Source organism: Pelecanus crispus, chromosome 1, assembly GCF_030463565.1.
Source record: "Pelecanus crispus isolate bPelCri1 chromosome 1, bPelCri1.pri, whole genome shotgun sequence".
Classification (NCBI taxonomy): domain Eukaryota; kingdom Metazoa; phylum Chordata; class Aves; order Pelecaniformes; family Pelecanidae; genus Pelecanus; species Pelecanus crispus.
The window spans coordinates 54,429,452-54,448,746 of record NC_134643.1 but is presented as its reverse complement, the minus strand read 5'-3'; the positions used below and the strand labels follow the sequence as shown (position 1 = coordinate 54,448,746).

At 37.3% G+C, this 19,295-nt stretch overlaps 1 protein-coding gene across 1 annotated transcript in view; it reads left to right on the top strand.

Annotated features, from left to right (window-relative positions):
• Nucleotides 1-12,671, top strand: part of BLTP3B (bridge-like lipid transfer protein family member 3B) — a 69,574-nt gene extending 56,903 nt beyond the window's left edge. Inside the window, 6 exon segments of the mRNA XM_075714683.1 lie at nt 1,565-1,715; nt 6,491-6,594; nt 6,596-6,748; nt 8,896-9,004; nt 11,668-11,837; nt 12,546-12,671. Of these exon segments, the coding sequence (XP_075570798.1) occupies nt 1,565-1,715; nt 6,491-6,594; nt 6,596-6,748; nt 8,896-9,004; nt 11,668-11,837; nt 12,546-12,671 (813 nt within the window).
• Nucleotides 12,672-19,295: the final 6,624 nt, after the last annotated feature.

Genomic DNA, 19,295 nt, shown 5'->3' with positions numbered 1-19,295 from the left:
TAAATTAAACCTTAAAATAGAGCTAAACTGAATGCTTTGAGAGGTAATTTTTCAAGTAGTTCTGGGAGCTTTTGTTAGTGCATTATGTAAGCCTATAGATCTAGTGCACTTGTATTAAGTACAAATGAAGATTGTAATACAAGTTACGCTGAGCATTCCCTGTCCTTGTTATCTCCTCTATAGCCACTGTTGATAAATGATAGTAGCCACTTCAGCAATATTTTGTAATATCACTATGTTCTTTTATGCTGTTGAATATGATACTTAAAATGAGCTTTTTAACATCATCAAGTATAGATAAAAGGAAGCATCATAACTCTGACATCTCTTATATGGAGATGTTTCCTCAGTACTGGTAGCATTCTGTAGTATTTCCAAATAGGAGCATAACAACTGCCCTACTGAGTCAGATCAGAGATGCCTCTTGTCCAGGATCATGTCAGGACAATGCCTGTTTTTTAGGGAAGATTATAAGAACAGTGCATGTAGAGAGAGATTCCCTCCCTGAGACACTGTGCAGGGTTCAACTTTTTCCATCTGCCTATCTACTTGTTCCTTGCTGATCCTTGTCCTAATCAATGCTTCTTAAATTATATTCTTGTATCAGTTAAGGTCATGAACTGGAAACCTAAGAGTATATGGGCCCAAAGAAAGACAGCGAATTTACTGAAATCTGTTATGTGCTTGCTGACTTTTTAGTTTTTCCTTTTTAGTAATGTTTTTAGTCTGTTTTTAATGTTTTGTTTGATTTTCCTTTTTAGTGATGTTAGTCATGTAATCCTACTTTTGCTTTAAAATATTTGTGGATCACCTTCATTTTAAAAAAATTTTAAAAAGCAGCTCACTTAAATGATTGGTTCCTTCAGTTGTCTGTGCATATAGGTAATATGGAAAAAACACAATTCATTGAGTGTTATGCAAATGTGTATTAGCATATTTTTTTGTACTTGTAGAATATAACTAAAAAGTCATTAGAAAAATGAGCCCAAAATATTAGTAATGATGATAGACGAATATCTTCTGATACCAAAGCTGAATTTTGAAACTGGCTGCTACTTCTTTTTGAAAGATACTGCAATCCAATAAATAGAGAAAAAGGGCTGACTACTATGCAGATAGCCAAAGTTTAGTAGCTTATCCTGGTTCTTTAACCTGGTCTGATTCAGCACCACAAATGCTTGGTTGTGCTTATGATATGCATAAAGTTGAATGCAGCCTTAGAAAATTTCAGGTGTGACATAGGTCACATGCTTCTTTGGTAGAGTGGGGAAAGTCTTGTCTCACTTCCAGGGCTTTTCTGGCCAATTCTGAATTGGTATTAGTGGGTTATAAATACAAGTGTCTGTCTTTGGACAGACAATCGAGCAACCCATTGTCAAGCCAATGGGTACAAAAAGAAAAGGAGAAGAAATGAGAAAACTTTGTCCTTTTTTGTGAGCAAGGGTTATGGATACAAAGATTCTTTTCCTTTTGCGGGGAATAAGGTTTAGACAGAACTTAAAAAACAATAACCACTGTAAATTCAATTTATAATCTCATTGGTTTATCTTGATTTTGTTGACAGATGTCTGTTGTGGTTTTCCAAATATTTGGTGTTAATGGTGAAATTGACATCAGAGGTGAAGACACAGAAATATGCCTACAGGTCAACCAAGTGATACCAAATCAATTGGGAAATATCAGTGTTCGACACTATCTTTGCAACAGAACTGTTGGTAAGAACTAACAATGAGATCTCAGTGTTGTGAAACTGGAGTTGGAAACATTTGTTCTAAGTAAATAAAACACATGTTAGTGTTAAAGCACAAAACCAGTTTTATGTTTATAAAATCCTTTTTATGCTGGTTTAGAATATCTACTCTGATTTCTTTCATAATTGCCTTACGTTAAAAGGGAAGGAAATAAAAATGGAACCATTTCTGATAGTGTGGGTAAAAAAATGCATTGCATTGAATTCTGGTCATTAGTTTGCTTTTTTTAAATCAAGTAAGTTTCATTATATTATGTTACTGTTTTATGAAGATGGAACACCCTTACTGCTCTAACAATACTTTGCTTAAATGTACCTTGGTTTGAAGGGCTATTTCTTTTCTTCAAGATCTGTTTCTCTAGATTAAATTAACACCCACAGTTTAAACAGATTTATAATCTGTGGCTTAAGAAAAGTTAAAAATTGACTCTGTCAGGAAAGATAAGCTGCAAGGACAGCCTTTTCCCCTCTTGTTTTTTCTTTTTTCCCCTCTTGTTTTTTCTTTTTTCCCCTCTTGTTTTTTCTTTTTTCCCCTCTTGTTTTTCCCCTCTTTTCTTTTCTTTTTCCCTCTTTTTTTCTTTTTCCCTCTTTTTTTCTTTTTCCCTCTTTTTTTCTTTTTCCCTCTTTTTTTCTTTTTCCCTCTTTTTTCTTTTTCCCTCTTTTTTCTTCTTCCCTCTTTTTTCTTTTTCCCTCTTTTTTCTTTTCCCTCTTTTTTTCTTTTTCCCTCTTTTTTTCTTTTTCCTTCTTTTTTCCCCTCTTTTTTTTTTTCTTTTTCCTTCTTTTTTTTTCTTTTTTTCTCCTCTCTCTCTGTCTCAAAATAAAGCTTGATAGGAACACAGAGTGTAGTTTCATGCCAGACATTTGCACAACTAGATCAACCACTGTATTGTCAGAGCTGTTCTTGGGCATGAGTGCATATACATTCTCTGCCAGAAAACCTAGTTCACATACTGTGAGTTTTTTTTCTTGGCATGATGTATTGGCGTGTCACAGTTTGCTTTGCTCCCCTCTGCCAGCCTTCCACATGGATTGCTGGATGCCAGCTTTGTTGCACTGTAGGATTTTTGGGGCAGATCCCTGATGCACCTGCTTCCTGCTTCTGGTTCATCTCCTTTCCCAGGAAACAACTATAGCAGCTGTTGGCTGCCATTTATTTCCAGCCTTCCAGCAGCATGGATTTTCTTCAGGAAGTTGTGCTTGGTGGTACAACCTCTGATGCCCTAGCTAAAGAACCCATTTACTGGTAAGCTGAGCAGTTGCCAGCAGCTGCTGCCTGAGCAGCTGTTGTATGATGTTGTAGTTGCATTCAGGCATCTGAAGGCAAGAGGGAGGTCCAGCAGGGAAGACGCATGTCTGACCTTCAGTTCATACAGCAGGCAAACTGATTTCTGGTTATCTGTCATATCCTGTGTAAAAGCAAGAGGGAGTAAATAGTAAGAACATGCCACCTTCCTGCTCTCATGTGGATCTAAAACTAGAACCTGCTTCCTCTGGTTCAGCAGATTGTGAGAGGCTTGTGCACTGGCTGATTATTTTATGGACAAAAGGTTATACTGTGATTGGAATCTCCAAATACTTCCACTTACATCTCGTCCCTTCTCTTTCTGGTTGGTATCTGGATGGGTGGGCCAACAACACTTTTTTTGTACATCAGTCCATTTTGTACACTCCCATTCTGTAATGTACATCTTTTCTTCTCTCCACTGATCTTTTCTTCTCCCTACTGTAGGGCTGTGCTTTCTATACTGAGTCAGGAATCTTCTGCAGCCACTGCTGCTCCCCATCTCCCACATTTATTCTAATAGAAGAACTAAGGGAAAAAACAGGTTTTTTTGAGGGGAGAAAAAAAAAAAAAAAGAATTCCAGAGGCTCAAGGTTGGGAAAAAGCTTGAGAAGTAGATCAAAAGAAACAATTTAAATGAGTTAATGGTAGCAAAATACAACTAAACGAACCAGTGAGCAAAAGCATAAGAAAATATCCCAATAAAAGCAACCCCTCCAAGACCTCTAATAAAACTTACTCAAGTGCTGAATTAGCAATTGTAACCAGTAAAATGAAGAGCCATACAAAGCAATGAATAATCAAGTCATAATTACAGTCTACGAAGGTGTTCTGGGTAAAAATAACCATTTAAAACCTACTATACCATTAGTGCAGTATGTGTAGAAAGGGAGAAGTGTGCTTAATAGCTGAAATAAGTTTGAGGGCAATGTGGCAGCTGTGCACTTCCCTGCAGGGTTGGCTGCAGGATCAGATCTTGTCTGCCTTTATCACATCTGGCTGCCTTTATCAGATCTTGTCTGGCAGCAATAACAAAAGAAGGGGGGGATGGAGTATTGCAGAGGTACTCTGGTGTCGTGGTTTAGCCCCAGCCAGCAACTAAGCACCACGCAGCCGCTCGCTCACTCCCCCTGCCCCGGTGGGATGGGGGAGAGAATCGGAGGAGTAAGAGTGAGAAACACTCCTGGGTTGAGATAAGAACAGTTTAATAATTGAAATAAAGTAAAATAGTAATGATAATAATAACAATATAAGAATGATAATAGTAATAGAATCACAGAATGCTTTGGGTTGGAAGGGACCTTTAGAGGTCATCTAGCCCAACCCCCCTGCAGTGAGCAGGGACAGCTTTAACTAGATCAGGTTGCTCAGAGCCCCATCCAACCTGACCTTGAATGTTATAATAGTATACCAAGCAAGTGATGCACAATGCAATTGCTCACCACCCGCTGACCGATACCCAGACAGTTCCCGAGCAGCGATCGCTGCTCCCCAGCCAACCCCCCCCAGTTTATATACTGAGCATGACGTCACGTGGTATGGAATAGCCCTTTGGGCAGTTTGGATCAACTCTTCTGGCTGTGCTCCCTCCCAGTTTCTTGTGTACCTGGCAGAGCATGGGAAGCTGAAAAGTCCTTGACTAGCATAAGCAGTACTTAGCAACAACTAAAACATCAGTGTGTTATCAACATTCTTCTCCTACTAAATCCAAAACGCAGCACTATGCCTGCTACTAGGAAGAAAATTAACTCTATCCCAGCCGAAACCAGGACATCTGGGAAGGACAGTGCTTTTACTGAGACCTTGTCATGCTTGGAGGAGAATGGAACAGCAGTTCATAGCATCTTCCAAATTGTTTAATGCAATTTTTACTCCATCCTCTCTTGTCTGTGCCCCTTTCATGTATCTGTGACATAACAAGATTGACTTCATGGCTGAGATTGAATGTGTGCTCTTGTCTTCTGCTGTTTTTCTACACTTTGGTGGATTCTTCCAGCAATGATGCAGGCACTCTTTTCTGGTCCAGAAATACTTAGGGCACACACTGCTTATTTCTTTCTCTGTGTTTGTGGGAAGAATATAGATCCTTAACAGAAACAGTTTCCCAAACCAAGTGCAGAGACTCCTTGGACAGAGTGGTCATTGTTCTCCCATCTGGAGACTTGCCCTTCCCCTCAAAGACTGTTGGTAGCTAATTCTCTTCTCTCTGGACTAGAGCTACAAAAGGTACCTGATACTTACAGTGTGTGCTTTTTTTTTTTGCTTTTTTTTTATTTTCTTTGGTGGGGGAAATGTGACATCTAGCACTTCTTAAACATTGGAAGGATTGAAGGATGGAGTCACAGCTGTGAGTGTTGTGGAAACCTCTATTCACGGAGGTAGCAAAAGGAGAGGTTCTGGTTTGCAGCAGAGGCTGAAGATTCTCATGTCCGTTTATAGTTCTTCCCATTGTTTTTTGTCAACCCAGATTGACGATATGTTCATCTACCCTGACTTTAGTGCCAATAGGTATGTGTTTATGCCCTGACTACTGCTGCGCTAGGTCATCCATGAGAACTGGGCACCATACAGAAAGAGGAACCCAATTTCAGCTATCTTTCAAGTTTCAATGTTTCCTTCTTAATTACTGTGAATTACTATGAGTATGCTGTTTGTCATACAGATAATTTCTGTAGGTCAGCCATCATAGTGACCAAATTACTTGAGAATCCCATGGGATTCTCATTTCTGGTGGTGAATCCTTTTTTTTGTACAACAAGTGGATACTGGCTCTGTGTATGTGTGTGTCCCTGATATCTGGTTAACTTAAATCTTTTATTTTATTTTATTTTATTTTTAGAACTGTTTAGTTGAATATTGCAGTTGTCCTTACTGGTTAAAGATACTGAAACTAACAAGAAACGGCTAGGGGTTTTTTAAGGTTCAAATCTACTACCACCCAATTAATGGAAGCACCATGTGGCCGTGTTCTCCATCTCAACGGCATTGCTTGCTCTTTCTGTTCCTGTGTGTTAGCAAGTAAGTGCCTGAGTCAGGAAATTCTGCCTTTCCCAGAGAATACCTGCTCTCCTGAGAGAGTGAACTGACTTAAATGTTCTTATGAATTAAAATTGAAGGAGTTAGTGGAAAAGTATGCAAAGTAATTGGTTTTCCATCATCAAAACATTGAAGAAACACAAATTCTTTGTGCATGGTGATACTTCTGTATTGTCCTTTTCTGTTGTTGCAGTGAGGTACTAGTCCTTGTATGTACTGTTTATTTCTCTTTAGTACTTTGAAGTGATATACTTAGAAATTTGCTCCGAAGTTCTGTATTTGCAATGCTGTATTTTGTGGATAATACTTCTAAAGTACTTTTGGAAAATCAGTTGGACAATAGAGGTAGGAGTAATCGCACCGTAATTCCTTTTTTGTACATTGCAAAATTTTAATGCAAATTTGTTTTCCTTTTGCAACAGGTTCTGACTGTAAGTCTGTGGCTGGACCAGTTAATTCATCACCTGAGATTAGTTTGAGATGGGAAAGTGGGCCTAGCGCTGTCATACATTCTCTCCTGGCTGTAAAAAAACGGTTTTCTTCAGTGTCATGTAGAGAACTTCAGTGCTGAATTTCTAACGTCTTCCCTCACAAACATTCAGCATTTTCTAGAAGATGAAACTGTTGCAGAAGTGATGCCTATGAAGATAAAAGTTTCTAATGCAAGGATTAATTTAAAAGTATGTTAACAATGAGCTATTTGGCTGCTCTAAAGAAATTGTGTTCTTGTTTCTTTGATGATAAACTACTAATCTGGATACAGTTAACTTCAAAGAAACTGCTATCATACTCTGGAATGTCTTTAGATAACACTAAAACAATTTAAAAATCCATAGATTTGGTTAGCTCTGTGGTATGCCTAGAGGGGAATTATCTGCATGACCAAGCTATTTATATGAATTAAGATTTTATACTTTTTTCCTCTTCTCCCAGTCTCTTTTGTAGCATGACAGTATCTGGGAGTTTTATAGGTGAGGTATACCAACTTTCTGGAGATGCAATGTGGGTTTTTCTGGTTGGGCTTTTTTGCTTAGCACAGTAATGGTTTTCTAATTACAAAACACAGATTTTTAGAGGTTAATTCCCTATCCTACTTAGAGGATAGTTCTTGCAATGAAAGTTCAGTACACAAGAAGGAAAAAGGTTATGGGAATTCCAGTTCAAACCACTTGAATACCGTTTCTTAGAACCCAGATTTCATGTTCTGCCCTACCTAGAAACAGATACTAAATAATGCAAGCTTTTCTCATCACTGTAGCTTAAAATAGTAACATTAAGAGGACGCTCCTGCTCGAGTCTCCTAGGGGATTTTCTTTTAGACATTTAAAGGAGATGGTGAGTTCTGTCCTGCACAACCATTAAATACAAAGATAAGGACACTTTTTGGGGGGGGGGCAGGGATGACAAAAAACCAAACGAACATGAAGATAAAATAATTATAACATTGCTTTGGAAATTAATAATCACCCATATAAACTTTGAACAAAGTGAGGACTGGAATAGCAGCTCCAGTTCTGCATGTGGGGCTAAGGCCTTGATTCTACTAAGATCATTGTTGACTGGAAAGGCAATTGTTATCTCTGTGGTGTTCTCCTCAAAGTGCATCAGTATTCCCTCCATCCATGAAGCAGCTTTTCCATCTCCTGAGGATCCTTAGGCATTCCTTGAGGGCTGTTTCCACTACAGGAGTAGCACAAGCACTTTCTGTAAGAGCTGTGGATCAGTTCCTCAGATTTCAGTGTATCCAAACATGAATGCCCAAATGCAAAAAGGAAAGTCTTAATATATAGTGATTTAAATTTAAAAACAGGATTGTGCTGGTTTATCGGCAGGAAGGCAGACTTAAGCAAAACGTTCTTGAGAAAGCAGCTGTTTGAGGTGGGGAACATACATTAATAAGCCGGCAATAAGAGTCTGCTTGGCAGCGAAAGCGCCGAAGTGCTCACTCAGCAGTGCACACAAGTCACAGTGAAGTGACTCATGATGGTTGACAAACTGCAAATTTGACATACAGATGATTCATTTCTACAGAGTTGTTGGGTAATAAAGAGCGGGAAGATAAGGTTCAAATTTATGCTGCATTGCCTATTCAATGCAGTACATTCCTCTGTTTCTTCTGCATGAGACTTGATGCAGTGTGTTTCATGAGGGGGAAGAATTTTCCTACTGCAATCTTAGTGCTGTTTCAAGAAACTTCGGCAGTTACAACTCAACAACTTTCTTGTTACGTGCTTAATGCTGATATGTACAGTTCCTGATTATACTGGCTGCGTTGTTATTCTTGACAGGGATAATGAACTATAAAGACTTCCTGGGGAGACCCCAAAAGAAGTAATTTGTGAAGTTTCTCTTCTGTTGAGTACAATAATATAACTGAACTGCAGCTGGCGTCATTCCAAACTAAATTCTAAAAAGACAAAATCCGCTCAAGAATGATAGCTATACCCATTCAATCTTTAAATAGTTCAAGGAAAAATCAGATACTATATAGTGCAGGCTTCTTATCTCTGACTCTGAGAGCTCCTGAGCTAAAGAATGTCTTGAGTTGGGATATAATTTTATTGAGATGGCTGTAAAAATACTTTGAAGTATTTTAGTAAGACTGTATATATTGAGTTCAGCAGACTTACTCCAGAGATAAATTTGGGCCTTTAATATGATCCCCTGGAAAAAAATGGAGCAAAAGTTTAGTGGAGATCCCATTAGACAATTCTACTCTGAAATGTTCCCTTCCAGTTTCATTAAATCCGCTTATGTTTAATTGAACATTTTAATTAGCTATTTTGATTTCCTGGTAAACTCATTTTTGAATACTTGTATTTTTTAGGATGACAGTCCACGTGAAAATCTCAAGGCATCTGAGCTGGTACCCATAAAACTACATATTGACATACTCTGGATAGAAAGAAATGATGATGGCTCATTTCTCATTAGAGGTTTGTATATTCCTGCACCTTGATATCTCAATATTATAACCTAAGTATTATTAATACTGTTTTTTTCCTTTGTGCAGACATGTGACTAATAATGAAAAGATAATGGATGATAATTTGTGTAAGTTGTGTTGCCATATACCTTAATTCTGAGTGTAGCCACATGAGGAAAATTACCTTTTGGAATAGTGTATTGGCTGTGATAACAACCCACAGCTGAATCAATCTGAAAGAAATAAAAATATGCATGTAACTTCATCAGGATATGCTTCATCAGTGCATATCACTTTGTCATGATATGTCTAAGGCTCCTTTGATTGACTACAACCAAACAAAACAATTGCCTTTCTTTACAGATTACTAAGGTGGTTACCTGTTGTCTTTGTTTGTGTTACAGGTAGTAATAGAGGATGTTGTAAAATAAAAAACTACTTGAAGTACAAGTAGCAGTTTTCAATTCTGTGTATTACAGTGGTGTCCTGGCAGCTCATGGCTGGGTTTGCACTGAGACTTGTTATTTCGAACAGCGATTTAACTTTGTACTTTTCATGAAACATGTATACACTTACAATTTTTTTCTACCTGTATGGGCAAATACTAAATACTCATAACAAGGCAATACATTTAGAGCTGGAACTTTACTGTTGTCTTTCACAGATATGTCAAAGAATCACAGAGTAATCTAGGTTGGAAGAAGCCTCTAAAGGTCATCTGGTCCTACTTCTTGCTCAAAGCAGGGGCAGATTAGATAAAGTTGCTCAATGCCCTGTCCAGTCAAGTTTTGAGCATCAAAAAGGTGATACCACAACCTGCCCTAAATAATCTGTCCCAGTGTTTGACCACCCTTACGGTTAATTTTTTTTGGTAATGTCTAATTGGAATTTCCCTTGTTGCAGCTTGTGTCTGTTGCCTCCTGTCCTGCCACCTCAAGACAGAGGTGCTTGAGCACTTGCCAAGCACCTCAGGGAAGTCTGGTCCATCTTTTCTATACCCTTCCCTATATACCATATCCTCTATACCCTAAGTAGGCAAAGGTAGCCTTCTCATCTTCAGATTTGGCAAGTGCATCTCTTTGAGCCCCTCATTTGTACATGTGCTCCTGGCCACAGTTATCTTGGTGGTCCTCTGCTGTCAGTATCTTTCTTACGCCAGGGAATCCAAAACCGGAGACCGTATCTGGAATACTAGATCACTGATGCTGAGTATAGGGGAATAATAACTTCCCTCAACTTGCTAGCTATACCCTTGCTAGCACAGCCTGTACGTGCCTGGTCTTTGTTGTCAGAGCTCACTGCTGACTTACGATAAATCTTCTTGTTGACCAAGGCCTACAGGCCATTTCCTGCAATATTGCTTTCTGTCCAGTTGGTCTCCAGCCTGTAGTGAAGTGAGAGGTTATTCAATCCCAGCTGCAGGACTTCACAGTGGCTTCAGCTGAACTTCATGAGGCCCCAGTCAGCCCATTTCTCAGCCTGTCCAGGTTCCGCTGAAAAACAGCCTTGCCCCTCAGTGTGTCAGTCACTTACCCTTCAATTTGGTATTGCTCACAAAATTGCAGAGGGTGCACCCAGCCTTTCATCCAGGTCCTGAATATATTAATCCAACAATATGCAATATATTGTATGACTTGAGGAAGAGGAGGCAGCAGGGTGATCTTAATGCCCCCTTCACCTAGCTAATGGGAAGGTGTAGCAAGGATGGACCAGACTTCTCAGAGGTATGCTGTGGCATGATTTGCTTGTAGTTTAATTTCTCCACATTATCTAATACATTGTTCTAGTGTTTAAAGATGTTCAATACATTTTGGTCATCTTTTTACACTAAACATTGGAAGAAATAGTAATTTAGTGAGAAAATACATAGTTTTAAGGTTTCTTTCAGCTCATACTTTTTCCCCTTTTTGCTGAAGTGCTTTGATCCCTATTCTTGTCATGGATTGCTCAGGTACAGTGACTTCAAAGGCATAGGTCAAATGCTATCTGCACCACAGGGATTTATGTATCTGCAGTGCTACATTTTTGAGTTTTCACGTGTGTCTGGTGGGAGGAGGGGGTAATGAACAGAAAACTGTTGTTTAGAAGGAAATGTTTAAAAAAGAAAAAAAAAACAACCCAGAGTATTTTTTAGACTACTAAGAACCATGGCATTCATTTTTTCCCTTGGTGTACAGCAGTGTATTTTAATACAGTGTGCTACAGTTATAAATGCTAGAAAGTTTCTTTAATGCCAAGTCATTTAAGTTATTTTCTGATTTAAAAACTTGATCCTGCAGGTTTATTTCACTGTGTCTTCAAACATAAATGCAGTCTTCAGATCTGATTTTGACCTGGAGACAGTATATTAATAGCAATATTAATAGTTCTCAAACTTCCAGTTATTCAGAATGCATATTCTGTGGTGATAATATTGGTCAGTATAAAAATGTGATAATTTTCTTCAAGCTGGAAGCTACATATTGCTTCCTCCAAAAGGGTATATGACTTTTAATTATTTTTTTATTCTTAAGTTAGATTTTGGGAGGTAATTATAAATGCACTTAATATTACAAGTATATTTGTTTAGATGTCTTTAATTTTGTGCTGATGAGAATCAAACTTTAAAAAAAAAAAAAAAAAAGACTACGAACACCCCTAAGCACTACTCTTAAGTATCTTTCTGTGATATAGACAATCAAAGAGTAAATGATGTGTCAAAGATGAAGAATTCCAGTAGTGCATTGCAGCAAGCAACTGGACCTGTTGGACATAAAACACAGGACCAAGCCACGCAGACTACTTGTGAAATTCCCAGACCTTATAAATCAAGCAGGGATTCAGCTGACTTCCTTAAAAATGAGGTATTAAGAATTCCTTTTGACTTTCAGCCCTGCCCCCTCAAAATGATGTTACAATCATTAATCATCATAACTGTTAGATTATCTGGGGTTGGGCTTGGGGGTTACTTCTGTTTAGAAATCTGTTTGAGATGGAAAATATGAATTATGGATATTACAGTATGGTTCAGTACTTAGGCATGCAAAATAAATTTAATACCACTTTCTAACTAGGGTAATAATACACTGCAGACTAATTCTTCTCCTTCACATCAGAGGGAGTTTTATGAGGGAGCAAGTGCCTTCTGCCTATCTCCCTCATCCCTGTACAACACAAGTGCCAAAGACAAAGGACTAGACTGTTGAGTCAGACTTTTACTTATCACTTATACCTGGATTTTGAATTGATGGTGAGAGAACCCGCACATCAATTTGGCTGTGTAAGAACACTGGGTAAGAATCCATTCCTAGAGCTGAGAACCTGGTGTCATTTCTGCTCCACTCCAGAATGGAAATGGTGTAGCTAAAACATTGGGTATCTTGCCTTTCAAGCTAACTGCATCAGCTCTCTCCATGTTCTACACTCATTGACTGGGAATTGACTCAGCCCCAACAAATGTGCACTTAGCAATAAATGTGAGCACATGGTATTTTTAAAGTTACTGTAATGGAAAAAGTTTTCAGTATGCAGGAATACTAATAACACTCTTTTTTCTAACCTTATCATTTCAGCTCATTGAAGAAAATGAATGTCTCAAACAGGAACTAGCCAAAGCCAAAATGGCTCTTGCTGAGGTCCAAATGGAAAAAGATGCCCTGCTTCATCGTATAAAGAAGATGAATGCTGACCATCAGTAGGACAGTGTTCTGTTGGTGCAAGGCATCATCAACAGAACTTCAGGTGATGGTGGCATCTAAAATCCTGTTTGTAAATCGCTGGAAGATACAGTTATTTTTTTGTTACAGACAGAGTTTCTCATTATGAACAAAATGTTTGTGAACTACTTACTATTTGAAATTATCATTAAACATTGTAACTTTTTTCAGCCCATTTTAAACTGAAATGACTTTGGAAAAATCAATTTCTACTGTACTTTATTAATTTACTGAAAAAAAATCATATCATCTACTTTAATATTATCAAAGGAATGTTACTTTTAAATTTTTTTTCTGAAAAGTGGATGGCTCAGCGATGAAAGAAGGTGCCTAGGTGTCTGAGTAAAATGTACCATGACTCATTAACAAACTGTACCTCTGTTTGTTAAGGTTATGTTGTTTTATTATTATCAGAAGGTATCTATACAGGAGGTTACATTTGCACTATGATACGGGCTAGATCCTCTAGAATAGTATAGCTCCTGAAAATTAAAATACCAGCCCTAAACTGGCCCTAAATTCAGTATAATTTGCCCAGAGAGGATTTTAAAAATAATCCTCTGGTGCTATAAAGTTCCATACACCCTTTCCCTATGCGCTTCTAAAATACCATAGTAAATGGTGGAGAATTTAAGTAAGAGGGCATGCTACTGGGCTTTCCTTCTGCATGAAGGCCCCCTGTGTCTGTACAGCTGATGTAATTTAGACATTCACACTTTTTTTCCCTCTCTCTGTGATGAGGATATAGTCCTGCAGTAGGAGCCAGCCCTCTGTGAAAGGTGAGCTTTGAGCCTTTTCACATGCATGTCTGATTTCTGCACAACTTGTCAGACGTGCCCAAGGATTTGGTCCAGTGTATTTAAATATGTAATGTCAATGCTTGGTGGGAATCCTACAGGGAGTCATTAATTGTATATTGCTTTTTTTGATAAAAAAGCTGTAGAGAATCATTTAATTACCCAATGAAATTGTGAGATTACATGAAATGTAATTATACAGTTTAAATCATGGGTGATTTGTACAAATTGAACAATAATTTTCAGCTAAAAAATGGTACAGATGAATAAATAAAAAAGCACAACACTGTAAAATAGAGAATATAAGAGTGTGCTTCTAAACAATTTAGGAAACAACATTCAAAACCATACATGCCTGTAAGAGATTGGTTTTGGTAGAAGTAAAAATGACTGAATAATTTAGCTAGTGACCTTGAATCTGACAACTGAAAAATCTTTTAATTGCTACCACAATTGTTTCTGCTCCATGGGATGTTTGAGGGAAGTTTTGTTTGTAGGTATGCAGACAAATCTCAAAAAGTATTTAGTATCCTATGGTTTTACTTTGCATATTAGGCTGTCAAACTAGTTTGAATTAAAATGGTTTTCTTTAGAACTTTTTGGAGGACACATAATTTACACTGCTGAAAATAATTATTGAAAGTATGTAGATTTTAATCAAGAACTCAGTGGAAGAACTGGTTCAGGCACTATTTTAAAGCATGCCTTATGAAACCCTAGTTGAAACTCCCTTTAATGCCCATGGAAATTTTATCTTATTGTTCTGAGTAAGATGAAAAAATATACACACAACTGTTTCTAATAGAGAAACAAGATGTTTATATTTCAAAAGGTATTTAAGACAACACAGTATTAAATATGAGTAGTCCAATTTCACACAAATATCATGTCAGATTCAGGGGAGGAGTTCTCAGCTGGTTTAATTTTGATTGGTACTATTAAAGTCAGTAATTCTTATTCAGTTTATCCCTGCCAAGATCTAGTTAGAATTATTCTGAAGAAAGGAATGTATAGAGTGCTTAGTAGCATGTTGCTGGAATAATACATTGACAATTGTCTAATTTTTAAAAAGAAATAAACAGCAATATCAAATGCCTGTCCTTATTACTGCACAAGCTAGTACCTGCTTCTTTTGACAAAAACCAAACACAAACCAAACCCAAAACAACAACCCAAACCAGCTCTTCTCAGTACAGATGTTGAAAATCAGGGTATCACTTTCTTGCGCTTCATTATAACTGAATACATTTCTACTTCATGGCAGTTTTGCAGTAATGAGCATCATGTGTGAACAGTTCAGAAGAGGTGGGTGTCCTTGGTTTGTGGACTTGACATTACTGAGAGGAATAGTACTGTGTAACTCTGAAATGAGTTTTGCTATTGAAAAAATGCAGAGGGAGAGTTAGCTTTATTAATGTTTGAAAGTACAAAGTTAAACTAAGCCTTAATAGGTTATACTAAAAATAACTATTAAAGGCCACAGATTAAGTAAAAAGGCTTAATTCATTCTCAGGGTTCTGCTAGTGTTCATAACCTCCTTAAATGTGTACCATCAGTAGAGCCTCTTGAATGAATCACCACTTTTATTCTGCAAAGAACTAAATGGAACAGAGTTTGGAGAACTTCATTGTACACAGAAAACTGACTCCAGAAGTCTTGCAGGCAAACTGTTACCAAGTTTTATTTTACATTTTCTATGGAAACTTAAACTGGTCTACAGATTAGCTTAACACTCATTCAGCTTGTTTAGAAATACTGTTTTTAATATCTAATAAAGCTTTCAAGTTGCTCACCTTGAAGAGGCTGTGCCCTTTCCCAGGCTAGGTCATTGAATCATTCTGGCATGCACTCTTCCAGTTCTCACAGTAACTGTAACGTTGGTGGTAAGCACCAATTTTAAATCAAAATTATGTGGCCTTACAGAGTCACTTGTAAAAGGCCTGTTGGAGAGGCAGCTTCACAGAGATTATGCCTGTTCTCTGATGTCCCTGCTCCGGCCTCATGACTGTAGCAGTTCAGTCCCTGGATTAAACCCACCCTGGCTGTTGGCACACAGGACCACAGTACTGGCTGGGAGGAAACTGCCTTTCCCCCCCCCCCCCCCCCCCGTCCTGCCCCCGTCCTTTATTTTCTGGTCCCATTAGCCATATCTGTTTGTACACTGTTTCCCCTAGGAATTGACTTGGAGTCTTAAACTGGGATTGAAATCGATCTCTAAAGGATAATTGCTAGCTACAGAACAATTCTCAACTCTGACATGGTAATGGTTACCTTAATTCATAATAAATTCATAATAAATGTAATGGGAATGTGATAATAAAGGTAAAGACTTCATCAAGCATTTTGAATTCCAAGAGTACAAAATGTGCAAATGTATTGCGGAAGCAAACTCCTTGCAATGACCAAATTTCAGGTAAGTACCGATGGAGAAAATGGTTTCTATATAAAAAATGTGCTTGTATTGGTCTAGTTCTTAAAACATTCATCACAAAATGCTTGAAGCAGATTTTTCAGCTCACTGTTGCTCTCTGCAAATTTTAAGAGTACTTCAGATTCTGATTCAGCTGTTGATATAAATCAATGTCTTTTTATCTATTGTAGGAACAGAAAATGACCTTGCTAATATGTTAAGTAGCAATGAAGTTGTGGGTACGTGCTGTGAAATCCACTAATTCATCCCTCCCAGTAGGGAAATGAGTTTTTTGACAGCCCTGCAACACAACCTTATCTCTTTTTCTTTTTTCCCCCCCCTCCCCTTCCAAGCCATGCCACTTCACTTTTGCTGACTATCTTTTGAATAGCAGCCCCATTTCCTCTGCCTCAGTGCAGATACCTGTCATTGTGAACCTGGTAGCAGGCTTTGTAGTGCTGACGCACGTCTCTAATGTATTGAGGCAAACACGTGGCTTTGAATGGTGCAGGCAATCTGCACTAAGCTGCACTCTGTTTAGTTTTGTGGTAGTGATCTTGTATTACTTATTAACAACATTGAAAGCATGAGCAGCACAAAGATAATGTTAGTCGGTATTAAGGGATGCAAAAAATGTACAGTGAAACACTAGGAATAGTGGTCTTGTGCTGGAGGAAAGAAGCTCTGTTTATCAATCAAATTAAGAAAAAGCATAAATCTTAAGATTCACAGTAAATAGTAGAAACTGTAGTTACAGTTCTATGTATTTTTTAGCATTCTTATATAAAAACTTAAATTTTAAAACCTCATATTTCTAAAATTATTTTCTCTTTGAAATTTTAGTGAGTTACTTAAAATTGATGGTCTCCTCAGTGCATGTAGAGGGCCAAACCTGCTGTCACTTTAGTAAAGTAATTATGGATTTACACAAGTTTCAAGCAGCTTAAACTGCTTCATGGGTGTAAGCAAGGGTTAGACATATCTTTGAATTGTCTGGTTACTAATTAAAATCTGCTTACTGGCTATGGTGTATTTTGGATATAAAAAATCAGAACAATTTTAATTACGAAAGGTATTTTTGGAACACTTTAAACTTAAAGATGATTTTGGAACTTCTAGCTACTCAAATACTGTAGAACCTCTTGCAAGTATGTGTCACACTACTTGCTAGCTGAAACAAGTTGCAGGAAGTGAATCTTCAAAAATCAGCTAAACTCTTGATAGCCTGAAGGAGAAACTTCTGCATCCCAAACAGGTCAATCTCTCATATTGCCAGCTACTTAAATGGGTAAATATTAACTTTGTTAAAAGGTTATTTTGGTTTTGTCTGTCATTGCCCAAGCCATACCTAACCAGTTACATTAAAGTATCTATTTTGTTATTTCTTCCCTATCTCCTGCCTTTCTTTTTGTTGCCATCACTCATTTTAATATGAGCAGAAGTGGAGTATATGTATTTCCTAAAGCTTTCCCCATGTAATCTCAGTATCAAATCTTACGTTGTCCAAGAATTTCTGAGAGCGTAATTTTGGAAGTAAAAATAAGATGCCATCACAACTAGGTAAGAAAGCATTGAAAATGGCGATTGCTTTATAAGGTGTATGAGATAAGGACTAATGCTCTATCTTCTGTGAGAGTAAGCTGGTAGTGTGTGGAGTGTAATGCATGAACTGGTTAATGCAGTTCTTCTAGGTTAGAGTATGTTTGAAACCACCATGATTTGATTTGAGTTAGATAATTGGTAAGTATTTTAAACATTTGATAAGAAGACACATGAACAAATGAGCACTTCAGAAGTGTTCATCTGAGCCAGTAAGTGCTGAATAAAGAAACCTCTAAACAACTTATCTGTGGAACAAATCTAGATGTCTTGCCGTCGTCTGCAAACCTCAATGCACCACTACCATGCAAGGTGGAACTGTCATAAATGCTATTATCACAGTATAATTATATTGTTCTAGTAACTGTTGAGGTTTTTGATCACTGGAAAATACTTTTGCAATGAGAATTATCACATTGAAGTCTATGATGGATAATGTTTTACTAATAAGAAAAACAGTGCTTAACTAGCTCTCAGAATTACGAATTTTTCAGTCATTCTCCTTTTAAACACGAATAAAACATGGTGAGCAGAACTCCCCTCACCTAGCCACCGCTAGATGGCAGTCCAAGAAGTCACTTGTGGCTTCATTTCCTCGTTGGCACCAGCCTGTCTTGCTTCTTGACTTGTGAACAGTCTCATTAAACTAGAAAATGTCAGGATACATGTTGGAGTTTTTATAAACTTTCGATGATTAATTTCATAACATGATTTTTAAATCAGGCTTTTTTCACTTTTAATTTAGATAGCTTGTCATTGTTTCTGCTGCCTTCTTTATGGTATATTAATTTTTCCCTCTGTAAATAAATCATATGAACTGCCTGAACATTGTTAGAAGAAAGACTTTCTTCCCCCTTTTAGGTTTAAATAATTTCTAAAAACATATTTTTGTACAGATTGTCCCTTTTATAGTAAAATGTTTATCATACTTGTGCTTCATCATTATCTGTTAAAAAGTTTAGGAAGTTTTTCTGGGTTTCCTGTCATTGCATAGATGAACAACTCCACCTTGATATCATCAATTTATTTGTTCAATTCCCTTGCTACTTACAAAAACCCTCTGATTTCATTCTACTGATTTTTAATAAAAGGAGCATATATAGAGGTTTCCTATGTTTCTTTGGGAAAAACCAAATGTAATCCTTTACAAATGCTTACCTTACCTACCTTCACCAGATGGTAATCTAACAAGATAGTTTATATTAACACTGTAGTGTGTGGTAAGTGATCTGGAGTCATTTCTTTTTATATCCTGTTTGGTTATTCAAAAACTTAGAGGCAGAATGACTAAGCAGAGAGAAAAGCAATCTATATAAAATTTACTGTAGGAATGGTGTCGCTTTATTTTTGTCAAACAGTTAGAGAAAATAGCATAGAAAGCAGATGTCTTTTCATTCCTCTGGAATCTTAATGTGGTTTGTTCCTTCCATTTACTTTTAAATTTTATTTCTAATAAGAGACTGAAACTCAGGATAGGTACGATGGAGAGGTTTTTTTTTAAGGTGTCATCCTGCAATGCCACATACTAGAACATGTTGCAGAATTTCACAATATACTGGACACCAGCACAATCACAGACACTTACCTGAACAGAAGTTGCTGTAGAAATAAGGCTTCTTCTCTGGTCAAACTTAGCAGCAAGAGTCCTGAGAAATCATTTGCATCTAAAACATAAGATTCAATATTTCTGCAATAGTCACCAAAAAAAATATTTACAGACTTCTTGAGTACTTGAAAATACTTATACAACAGCTTTCTTAAAAATTACAAAAAATATATCATCTCCAGCATTTCATTTCC